Source organism: Triplophysa dalaica, chromosome 23, assembly GCF_015846415.1.
Source record: "Triplophysa dalaica isolate WHDGS20190420 chromosome 23, ASM1584641v1, whole genome shotgun sequence".
In the NCBI taxonomy this organism is placed as follows: domain Eukaryota; kingdom Metazoa; phylum Chordata; class Actinopteri; order Cypriniformes; family Nemacheilidae; genus Triplophysa; species Triplophysa dalaica.
In genome coordinates this window covers 5,633,100-5,645,300 of record NC_079564.1, presented here as the reverse complement: position 1 = coordinate 5,645,300, position 12,201 = coordinate 5,633,100, and the positions used below count along the sequence as shown (strand labels likewise).

General features: G+C 37.7%; 1 protein-coding gene across 1 annotated transcript; it reads left to right on the top strand.

The window, feature by feature from the left end:
• The first annotated feature begins 258 nt into the window (after positions 1–258).
• On the top strand, positions 259–7,132 carry LOC130413455 (polyunsaturated fatty acid lipoxygenase ALOX8-like). The gene is made up of 14 exons (XM_056738685.1): positions 259–540; positions 788–1,001; positions 1,113–1,194; positions 2,398–2,487; positions 2,577–2,692; positions 2,833–3,005; positions 3,190–3,333; positions 4,947–5,150; positions 5,245–5,331; positions 5,417–5,586; positions 5,692–5,813; positions 5,978–6,078; positions 6,229–6,399; positions 6,599–7,132. Exons 1-14 carry the CDS (start codon positions 367–369, stop codon positions 6,776–6,778), a joined length of 2,028 nt encoding a protein of 675 aa, XP_056594663.1. The 5' UTR covers positions 259–366; the 3' UTR covers positions 6,779–7,132.
• The last annotated feature ends 5,069 nt before the right edge of the window (positions 7,133–12,201 follow it).

Sequence of the window (12,201 nt, the reverse complement as noted above, 5' to 3'; positions counted from 1 at the left end):
ATCTGATATACGTTCCGTCATGCTTTTGCTACAAGCAGCTTTTAGTTTCTTTCAATAACTCGACTTCTAATTTCTGATTGAAATTTCGCTCTCTTTGCTTATTATTCTAATGATTACACATTGATGTTCTATCAATCCGTCACACGTGCGAACCATGACGCTAAAATAATAGGCGGGGCTATTAATACGCATCATATACGTGTTATGCTACTTCCATACGCAATTGCGGACTAGTGACCTGGGATTACAATTGGAATCGATAAAATTCAAACGATTCCCAACCCTGGCTATGTATAACAACCTGTCCCACTATAGAACTAACATCATAACAACTTTAACAGTTTCAAAATAATATTTTCTTTTTCAATGCAAAGGAACCTCATGATGAGCCAAATGGATAAATTTCACGTGACAATTCGTACCTCCATATTACCTCTCTCAGGAACGTATGGCAGTGTTTGGATCTCTCTGGTCGGTACTCTTTGCGAGACCCCTCCAGTGAAAGTGAACCCAGAACAACATCGTCTCCTGCCAAGCTCAGTAAGACCTTTATAGAAAATGTCTCGCATCTCTAAATACAGATACAGTTTGAAATGAGGTTGAGCAGGAACTTAATCCACTTGAGTCAACTTGAAAGTCTTTGGATTAAAGCATCTGCTAAATGTAATGTGTATGTAGTTTAAGTCATTGAATAGATTGGTCAATTCAGAATTATAAAAAAGGCATAAGAACAGGTTTTCATTTTTGTACAAGAATCTAACATGAACAACTTTTGTCTTTGAAACAGGTCCATACCATTGTCATCACACCAACAAAGGAAGTTGGCAAATTGGTTTTACTGAAACTGCGTCTTGAGGCTCAGCCTGGTTTTCCGGATATGAAATGGCACTGTCAGGATGTTGAGGTGAGACAGTGTTGTGAAGATCCCAATGTGGACATTTTTCCTTGCCATAAATGGATTCAGAGCGCAGACGGCTGTGTTGAGCTTCGTAACGATGGAGGTGAGGTGTTTCTATTTTCAGGAAGAAAACCCACAAAATATTCAGTTTATTTACACTCTAGAGACATCAAATCATCATTATATCTGAAATTCTTTCTTATAAAATCCTTAGTGTGTCTGAGAAAGGAGGAGACATTGGCAATCCTAACAGCTCACAGGGAGAAGGCTCTTAAGAACAAACAGCAGTATATCAGGTACACCGTTTTATTGGTGTTTGTTCGCCACTCGTATTTATTAAAGGAATAGTTAACCTCAAAGTGAAAAATCTGGCATCAATTTGTTTGTGTGTGCAGCAAAGATTGTATTTCCTGCATAGATTTAGGCTTTATGAAGTGGACCAGATAATCATGTGGTTGTTTTATCCGGCGGTTATAGAGAGCATAATCAGATATGGTATTACCGTTTGGTAATTTCACAGTTCAGGTAAAAGGTAAGCTGGTGCACTTGGTAAAAAACGTGATGAAGACCACAGTGAGGAGAGACTATTTGAAGAGTTTGGTTCCAAAATGAGATGACTTTGTCTTTATTTCAAAAATCATGTTTTTTTATTATGCATTCCAATTTATATCAGTCAAACTGTAGTTGGTATGTTTTGCACTTAAACCAAAATAACTAAGAAAATATAGCTAACTAACACAATAAAAACATGATAACATAATCAAAACATGACAAAATGGAGTTACCTTATTTTGGAACCAAACTCTTTATTTGTCCCATGATTCAATGTTTGAACAGTCTGTTTCTCAGAGAAGCATACACAATCTTATTTTATCCACTGCATGTATTGCATACGGAGTATGAATTGCTAAGGTGAATTACTCCTGTAAAGGGAAATTTTATTAAAAATTAAAAATTTCCCCATGTTTTACTCACCCTCAAGGCATCATTAAACAAATTATTTTCTTCTGGAAGAACAATGCAGTCGTTGTTATAATCAAAGTATCATTTTACTTTCAAGCAGTAGAATGGGAGTGGGTGGTAGTTGACTTTTCGTGATCCAAAAAGTACATCCATCGATCAATGAACGGCTCGACACAGCTCTGTGGATTGAACAACGGTCTTCTGATGCGAATTGATGCATTTGTTTAAGAGAAATATCCATATTGACAGCGCTATTTACGTCGATGTTTAGCTTCCATTTTCTCTCGGGCTACGACTGCACTGTTGCTTGCTTTTCGCAAAAGGCGGTAACAAATGTTTCTCATATAGGAGCGACATCCTATATTCCCAAAATACTTGGGATTATAAAAAATGACTGCATTGTTCTTCCAGAAGAAAGTGATATTGGTTTAGGATGCCTGGAGTGTGAGTAAAACATGGGAAAATTTTGATTCCGTAGTGAAATATCCCTTTAAAGCAGTTTTCTCACAGCTAATAAGAAAAACAATTCTCTCTAGGTTTACCACATTTATTGACGGCGTCGTTCGTTGTGTGGACATGCCCAGTTTGGCAGCTCTAGGCCCCAATCTGACTCACATTCGTCAAAGGTACGCTTTACTGTTCTTAAACAACAAGAATAGTTATTCACTATTGATTAGTTCTTTGAATTTGACAATGTGCTTCACTTGTCTGTCAGTCCAGTCAACAACATGCACTATTTAGAAGGTTTTACTGAAAGAGGAACATCTTGGAATAGTCTACAAGAACTTGAGACGTTCTTCCTGTTCAATGGAAGGGAGAACACAGTTGCAAGTATGAACAAATACATTACGTCAAATAAATAACCACAATATCTACTGCTTATTTTGCAAACGGTACCTCCTCTTAAAAAAATACTCTCAGCTGTGTTTTTGTTTTAGTTTGATAGTTTCTTGTCATTCATTCACTTGCAGAATATATTCAGGCCCATTGGAAAGAGGATGCATTCTTTGGATATCAATGCCTCAACGGTTCCAATCCGCTGTGTGTCAAACAGATCCGCAGCCTGCCACCCAACTTCGCTGTCTCTTCAAAGATGGTCAGATCTTTTTTGCCGGAGGGGTCTTCCCTGAAGCGTGAGATGGAGGTGTGTTCGTGTGCATGTGTGATATACTATGAGGCATTTGGATTTTTCTAACTGTAATTGTTGTTAAAGCAATAAGACCCAAGAAGCAGGTTACTGGGGTATTTTATAACAGTTTAGAACTCCGCTCAGCCAATCAGAATCAAGGACCAGAACTGACCATTTTATAATGTTGCATATATTACAGAAAGGACGTGTTTATCTTCTGGATTATGAGATTCTGGATAAATTGCCTGCCAATACTGTCAATGGCAAGCAGACGTACTTGACTGCTCCTTTATGTCTGCTGTATTACAACCAAAATGAAGAACTGAAGCCAATTGCCATACAGGTATGGGTTTATAGTTTGCCCCTTTGCAAATGTGACTACATCTATATTCTAATAACCAATGTCGACCTGTTCTGTGGTGTGAAATGATACAGGGCTGGACAAGTACTGCAAATGCAATGAAATGGCAGTAACCTAGCTATGAAATAGCAATAGGAGCAATAAGTAAGCTGGAGCAAGCAGCAATTCTACTATATATTTTTTTATATTTAGTGTCACTCTGCCCGTAAATCCATGCCTTTGAACGATGTTTTAGTTATTGTAGTCAAGTAGATCAATTGTCCAGGAGAAAGAACAACCAAAGAATAATGGTTGCAGATCATAGGGTGCGCGACATCCATATTCAGTTTTGGTGCGTGGATTAAGGTCAAAACAAATGTTTTGTAGACATTTTTTACATTTGTACTGGAACTTATGGCAACCTCTAACTGCACACATTAAGCTTGTACATGTAAGTTCCATAATAAATATTAAGTTGACAGTCAAAACTGCACACTCTTCTCACTCGCAATACGACTGCCATAGCGGCTTACCGGAAGTCTAAACACAAACCGCTCAAAGACGGCGGCACCCACATTTACGTCAAAAATAAGGTGGATAGACTTGAAGAGGAAGGTAACAACTCCTCAAACTTTTCGACTCGTGTGATTAAGACTTTCCCCCCCAATGTGAACAGTTTACTGTGTGTTTTGTTCACATTGCATTGATGGTTACAAGCTTTTCTGTGGAGTGCTTGTTTTCAGCTTTGCATTTTGACGTTTCGAGTCAGAACCTAGTGATGAAAGTGCCAAATTTCGAAATGAAACTCCCTCATTCTCAAATAAAGTTTTTACGCTCGAAATTGGTGGGTTTATTGTTCGCTACGTCAGAATTTATTTGGCAAATGTGTTTCCATTTCAGGCGAGCCTAGTTTTAGGCACCCACTCTATTCTGTAACATTACTGATGCACAGAGTGGGGGGGGTTGCCATTCATCTGACAATTAATTAGGCACACCCAGTTTTTCCGATGCACACTAAGATAATTTGCAAGACCTGCATAACAAGTAACGATTATTTAGGCATTTGTTTGCTGTCAAGTAGGCTACTATAAATCAAAAACTGACACTAAAGGCCATAGGGTTTACGCAAATAGGAGCTAGAATTTAAATTATAGTTTCACTTCAACTGGAGTTTCACATAAATGTTTTTACTAGTTACTAGAACACAAGTGAAGACATTTCAATGAAAGTTTGTAACAAATCCGTTTTGGGTCACCATTGACCTCAATAGTAGGACAAAAACTACTGTGAGAGTCAATGGTGACCCAAAACAGTTTATTTACAAACTTTCATTAAAATATCTTCATTTGTGTTCAGCACAACAAAGAAATGTATACAGGTTAGTAACAACTGAAGGGTGAGCAAATGATGACAGCTTCCGTAAATGGACTTAAATTTCCTAAAATAACTAAGGCATAGTGCTGGTTTGAGCTAATTCTTTGTCTGTTTAACTGGGCCTTAATCTCTCCTTACATGTATTTTTTAACACTGAAATCAATTCTTAAATTGAAATTGTGTGAATAAGGAAATACAATATCTATACTAAAATCAACAAAGAAATAATTATCTCATTTTAGCTTCAACAGGTTCGTGGGGCAGAGAACCCTGTTTTCTTGCCTTCTGATTCTACAGCGGATTGGTTGTTAGCAAAGATGTGGGTGCGTAATTCAGATTTTGTAGTGCATCAGGTGGTTTCCCACCTCTTGCGGACTCATTTTGTAGGGGAGGTGTTTTGTACAGCCACACTCCGACAGCTGCCAGAGATTCATCCACTGTACCAGGTACCATAAGCCATCTTACAAAACAATGAAGCAGAACAAACTACTTCTAGATAGTTCATAACAATTCAGTGATTATGACCTTTTTTTTTTTTAGCTCCTTATGCCAAATATTCAGACTACTCTTCAGATCAACATTCATGGTAGAGCGACTCTTCTGGCCAAAGATGGTGTTTTTGACAAGGTTCCTTTAATATATATTGAGAAAGTTATTGAATGCATTTATTCTTGATGGTTAGTTAACAAATTATGCTTTCCTCTCTATGAAGTCTATCTCTTGTGGTCTGGATGCAGCGAAGCTGCTGTTTGTTCGAGGAACTCAACACCTGCGCTATAGCTCAATGTGTGTGCCAGATGACCTGAGATTCCGTGGAGTGGATACACTCCCCATCTGCTATTACGCACAAGATGCTAACAGGGTGTGGGATGCTCTACACAGGTACAGAACATTAGGAAGACTGACGACATGGTTGCATATTTTGGTATTATGAATGAGACATGTTTAATTTGAAGTGTGTGAAGATAATACATGATTTGCATACAGGTTTGTTGAGGGCTGGAGTAGTTTGTACTACTGTAATGATGAGGACGTCCAGCAGGACTGTGAGCTGCAGAACTGGATTAGAGAGATCTTCATGGAGGGATTCCTTGGTCTTAGTCAAATAGGTTAACACCCTAATAAAAGCACACAATCAATAACAAAACTGTCAAAAAAAAACATTTTACAGCGATGCCATGGAAGAACCATGTTTGTTTCCCCACAGAACCAGTTACAATGGTTTTATTAATTGTTGAGAATTATTCCTTTTCTTCCATGTCATATTTTCCAGGAATTCCACAGTCATTTCAGACTATTGCTGAAATGTGCAAGTTTGTCACTATGGTGGTCTTCACCTGCTCTGCGCTTCACTCAGCAGTGAACTTCTCTCAGGCATGTTCAGTGTTCATGAATAGTATAATCTACCTTTAAAGAGCCCTAGACACTCCTAAGTACTACCTAACTAATATACGGAATGACAGTATACATTATTTCGATTCAGTAATCATGTGTTTATCTTTCCCAATTCATCTCAACATTTAGCTGGATTACAACCTTTGGATACCAAACACGCCAGCAGCTCTGGTACGCCCTCCTCCTCAGACCAAAGGGCTTATAACTGAGGATGAGCTTGTGTCCTTCCTTCCAGGAGTGAATTCCTCTTGTCACATCCTTCGCATCTTGAGTATACTCTCACAACATGCCATTGACTATGTAAGTGGTAGTTGACTGGACTCTGTGAACTGTACACTGTTAATCTACTTGACGTGTCTATTGTTTTACATATGTATCTATATATTATTCATGTGTATGTTCACTTTATGCAGCTGTAGACAGTTTGAGCCTCTTTGGATTTGTCAACATACATGATTGTGCATGTGTAGTGCTTATCTAGATTTCCCCTCTTATGTAGTTGCCCCTGTGCCACTATAAGGAGTGGTACTTCCGCAGTGGTGCCATCCTCAGGCTTGTGGAGAAAGTACAGAAGGAGTTGAAGAAGATAGCAAGAGACATCGCAAAGAGAAACAAACAGCTGGAGTTACCCTACACTTATCTGTCCCCAGATAATATTGAAAACAATTTGGCTATCTAAGTATAAGAAATCAAGCAGTTACTTCTTTAGAAGCAGTAGGCCTATCATTGAGGTGTTAAACTGGGGTTAAACAGGTTTTCTGGATTTTAGAAATAAGTAAACATTGCATAAAAATAAACACTACACATGGTTAAAGTACCACTGCATTTATTTTGAAATTTGCATTTTTAAATATGTTAGTATCTGTGAATTAACCAATAAATGCATTATTACGTTTAAAAATGTATTAGTACATATAACGCAATATATAGAAAAAGTCTGATACATTTTTGTTTCTGTTCTACATGTGTGATTCAAAAAGGTATTTTAAAATGAACCACAATGACATTTAATCCGAATTGATGTATTTGTCACAGAAACAAAGGACACGCGCTCCCTCTAGTGTGCGGTCAATGTTAATACATTTTAGTCATTTACAATAAAAGGCCAAATGGGAGTGAGCGTCATTCAAAGAGTGTGCTGGAATTGGACTGTATCATAAACGGTATCATTTTTACAAATAGTCCGCGTTTGTACCCTACACTTGCTTTAAAAGAGAGATCATTAATCATGAAACTGTTCTTCAGTCATTCTATGACTGCGCATGCGCACACGTCCACTATGGAGAGGCTCAGAGATGACGTATTTTTGTAGGCTAACCCGGAAGTAAGCGCTGCGCTGGATCGAAAGCCTATGCATTTTACCAGAAGGATAAAGAGGAACGTTTACCAGTGGATATTCAAGCGGTCAATACTCCATACGGTCACTAGATGACAGTACAGTAAAATACAATACTATGGTAACTGCATCCTTATAATGTTGCTCACATCATTTTACAGGATCTTGAAAGCATTGCATTTGTGATATAAATGGAGGTATTTTTGTAAACTGCTGTTATATTTTGACTCTCTTTCTCATCACACTTTTCGTTTTATGTGGTTGTAAAGGTTTTAAAGTAGAGCAACAAACTAAGTAACTTTTCTCAGGTCTTGTTCTTAGACACACTTTGGTTCTGTGTAACCTGTTTATGCAATAATGTTATTTTAGGCAGCGCACATCTCCTATTTGTATGGCATTCCTACCGTCTTAGATCATTTTAACTGTACTGTTTTTCCATAACTTTTTCTTGTATATTATTTTCAGTCTAGATTCATCTCTTTATTGTCTTTGTACAGGCACAATGATATAAGTCAGACGTTGTCACTGTTGTGGTTATGAGAAAATGTCTCTTTAAAGGAAACACTGATGAAGAGGTGAAGATACTAGCTGTGATAAGGACAATTGCTTTTCCTTCCCTTAAATCGATAAAGCGTTTTTCATGGATTTCGTTTTAAAACTGCACAATGCTCCGAGTACTTTTATGCAATTCTTGAGATTTCACAAATATAGTTGATGGATTTTAACATGTCTCATGTTTATCAGGCTGCTTAACTCATTGTGGCTAGTATTTTCTATCTTTGACAGACTACATTTCACAGGAGATATCAGTACACATTCAAACTATTATCATGTTTTTCCATATACAATTTAGTAGGCTGTTTCTTTGAAAAATATTCCCACCTGAGATAGGCCTATGTACAATATTCACTGTTTTCCTTAGCAGCGCCTCAAACCACCGACTTCCAGAAGAAATGTATAAACCTGTATACATTCTCAGAGTGAAAAATCAATATACAGATCAAAAAGCGTTTACCTTCGAGACCTCATACATTTGAAACAAATTTCCCAATAATGTGCACTACTTTGCATTAATGCCTCCTTTAGTGTAGGCCAGTTCTGTGCCATCACGATGCTGAAGCACGTGTGAATTTTGTTGAAGGCAAATTCCTGGCCTGCCTGAAATGCCTTTAAAATGCCATCACAGGCAATAAGGCATTTCTGTTGATGTAAGGAGAGCTGCTTTACTCCCATCCCCTATCAGAATCCTGAGAGTGCAGTTTGAAAGATGCAGATAAGACCGGATACTGTACACAGGACAGAGGGAACGTCTCACTCTACATATCCCCTTTACCGAAACAGCAAATGCCTGCCTGCACTATAAAAGCCCCTTTCCATTATTCATTTTCAATGCAGTCATCTTGGCCTTAACTCAAGATTTGTCATATAAAAACATTCACATGCAAGATGTTTGTTATGTGTCATCACGTAATCACACACTTAATCACACAATTGAACAAAAATTCAGACAAAAATGATAAATTGCTTTTATTCTTAAAGGAAGCCCTTTTATTTTTCAGCCTATACGTCAAATGAGTAAGTAGTGCCCTGTCTTCACATGCTTTCGGAATTATAGGAAATATGATTTTCCGAGGTAAAAATGACACATGAACGCCTTATGATGTTCCCGAAATGGGCGGGGCTTACAAAATCAACATGGCGGATTGGAGAAGGATTTCTGCTGTGACAGATTTAATTTATTATTCTTTTCCGCAACAGCTTCTTGTCGTTAAATTAGTATATTTACATATACGAGCAACCGTTTGAAGCATACTGTATGTTTTATACACTGCGATGAAATAGCATGAATTTCACCAAGATTGCAGAATAGTCATCAATAAAACTGGCTAGTAAAACAAGCCTCTGCAGTAGGTTTTATAGGTACAGAAGCTCAGAATCTTCACATGAGTAGTGGGACAGATAAGATTTCCGACAGCACGTGAATGCAGCATAATTGGCGTATGACATCAAAGGATCGCGAGAACAAACCGAGAGCAGATGCTTCGTATGCTTCCGAGTCGCTCTCGCGATATTTTGATACCACACGTCGACGAGTCTGCGCAGTCGAACACAGATAATTCCGTGTTTACAAGTCGAAACTAGTTTTAGCCGCACGTGAACGTATTTACAAGTCTCATAGTGTCACGTGATCAAATCACACTGTGCACGAAGAAAAATTACAATAATAATATATGAATTTTTGACAAACAAATGCAGCAAACGACTTTAGAAGACGAGGGAAATTGGACTACGTTTCGTTACATCCAATTACACATTCGTTAGGGGTTTGCATTTACTTGTGGGTGAGTAAATGTGACAGGATTTTCTTTCTCTTTGCTCCTGTAAAGCATTTTTTGATACTTAAAATGACATTTTATGCTATTGAAATACCTTCAAATGTTCATTGTCGCTATACAAAAAGTGCACCTGAGCAGTGTGTGGGTTTACAAGTTTTGTTTAGTTAATATGTTTAAGTATAGTTTATGACTGTCAACTATTACTGATAGGAGCATGTTTCTTTGTCAATTCTATTTATTTCTTTTTTATTAAAGTACATTTTTAAATCTCTCCCATCCCACTGCCCCCCCCCAAAAAAATTCCGTCCCATCCCAATCCCGCGATAAACCGGGGGAAATCCCGTTCTGTCCCGATCCCAGAGGAATGACTCACACTCCCGCGTTTTTTTTTGTCCGAAATCTGTTAGTAACAGAAAAAATAAAGTTAGACCGCACAGAAATGTCGTTGAGCACGACAGAAGCATCATTTTCACTGAGCAGTCGCTGTAAGGGGTCTGACTCCATTTTGGAGTCTAGTACAGTCTAGTGACTGCATGGGCAATTCGCCCTTTTCTCTTCTATTATTGTGTACTAACTTGATGCATTACTGCTACCAACTGTTACGGTTTTGGGGAGCACCTCATTCACTTAACCAGCCACACCAATGCAAACAGAAGATTATATGTTTATTTATATCAAAGGTATATTTGTCTATTCCCGGTACTACCCACTCCCGCTAACATTTGTTCCAATCACATGATGAATGAATAGTAATTTTATTTCCCGTCATTTTTTCCAATCATCCCTGAAATTTTTTGGGGGAATCTAGAGGGAATCCCAAAATGACACAAAGAGCATTAACATATGATTATGCAAAATGGTGTCTAATAATGAGATATGTTTAAGCATAATTATATATGTCTTTGATAATGACGTATAACTATGCTGATAATTCCCTAATGCTTTTACGAACACACCAGAAGTGGTTAAAACAAGTTGACAAGTTTTTTTACTAGGGCTAAAAAAGTGTCAACGTCTATGTCAAAAAAATGTGCTGAGGAAGACAATAGACTCGATTTGTTACGCATTGTGACTCTTATGTGTGTCTACGATTAGCTGAAACTGGTACATTTTCTGAAACACAAACAGCCAATTATCACATCTGTGAGATGTAATGCTTAGCTACGTTCCTCATTCAGTGCTTTTTATTCAGTAGAAGTTAAACGATGGATTTATACTTTTCCCGTCAGGCATTCGGCACAAAACTTAAGCTTAGTAATGTTGTGCTTAATTAACAGTTTCATTAATGAGTCAATAACCAGCACTCTTTTATATATCACAATGACACCCAGTGAACAAAATAGAAACTGTTCATTAGCTACCATGGTTGGTTTTATGTGGGGAACAATTTTTCTTGAAGTCATAAATAATCAATTTGCAAATGGTTTTGGTTTGAATTTAAGTGTCACAGTTGTTAATTTCCCTGCTTTTTGAGACAAAACTTTGGGCTTGGACATTTTGCAAACTAATTATGTAATATCAATCATTATCTACAATGCTGGAAATATGGAAATTGTACAATAAAGAGCTGAAGCAGGAGACTGAGTACATAAGGAATGATGCAGTATATTTTTTAATGTTTCAGAATAATACGCAGTATAAGTGATTTTAATGACGTATGTTAAACGATAATGCTGTGTAAAATGTTAATGCTGTGAAATGCTGGAGTAACCGTTTTAGGAAACAACACTATGAAAATAGGGTTGTTTCAATCCATGGTTTGGTCGAAATTTGGAGAAACCTATCTGTTGGAATAAATGATCTGACCCAACCATGGGTTAAACACAAACCAGCACTTTGTGTGCAAATTGAGTGTAAATTTGTGATGCTTGCCCAAGCAAAAATATACTGTATATGAACAAACCCAGTAGTTGGGTTTAGGTTAATCTTTGCTTGGTTGTTTCAACCCACAGTGCTGGGTTATATCAACGCATGGTTTCATCATTTCATAGATTAATTTAAACCAACAGTTAGCCCATATTTTATCAAACCATGTGTTTAAAAAACTCTGCATTGCCAGGGTGTTGCTATGCAGGCTCCAAGGCGTTCTGGGGTGCGTTTCCCAAACAACGACATAACTCAGTTATGGTTAACCACCATAGTACGATGCATCGTTTCAGAAACTTACTATCTACTCACGACTGTTTCCCGAAAACATAGTAACTTTGTGGGAGCACATCTGTTGTTTAAACCACATTGGTTCAACAACATAGTGTATGGTGTGACATAGGTGGGGGAGTAATACCGTCTTCTAATTAATCCTTCTTAATTATTCTACAATATTTATTTAATTAATACATTTCCTCCAACGTAACTCCCCCCAGGGATTCCCCAGGGTCCTAGAGCACGCGTGTCATGCGGATGTGCACTTTTCCAAAAACAGCGCATCTA

Coding starts and splice junctions, on each gene's coding strand:
- LOC130413455 (XM_056738685.1), top strand. CDS start 367: ATGCAAAGGAACCTCATGATGAGCCAAATGGATAAATTTCACGTGACA. Junction 541..787: donor ATCGTCTCCTGCCAAGCTCA/GTAAGACCTTTA, acceptor TCTTTGAAACAG/GTCCATACCATTGTCATCAC. Junction 5,814..5,977: donor CCTTGGTCTTAGTCAAATAG/GTTAACACCCTA, acceptor CATATTTTCCAG/GAATTCCACAGTCATTTCAG.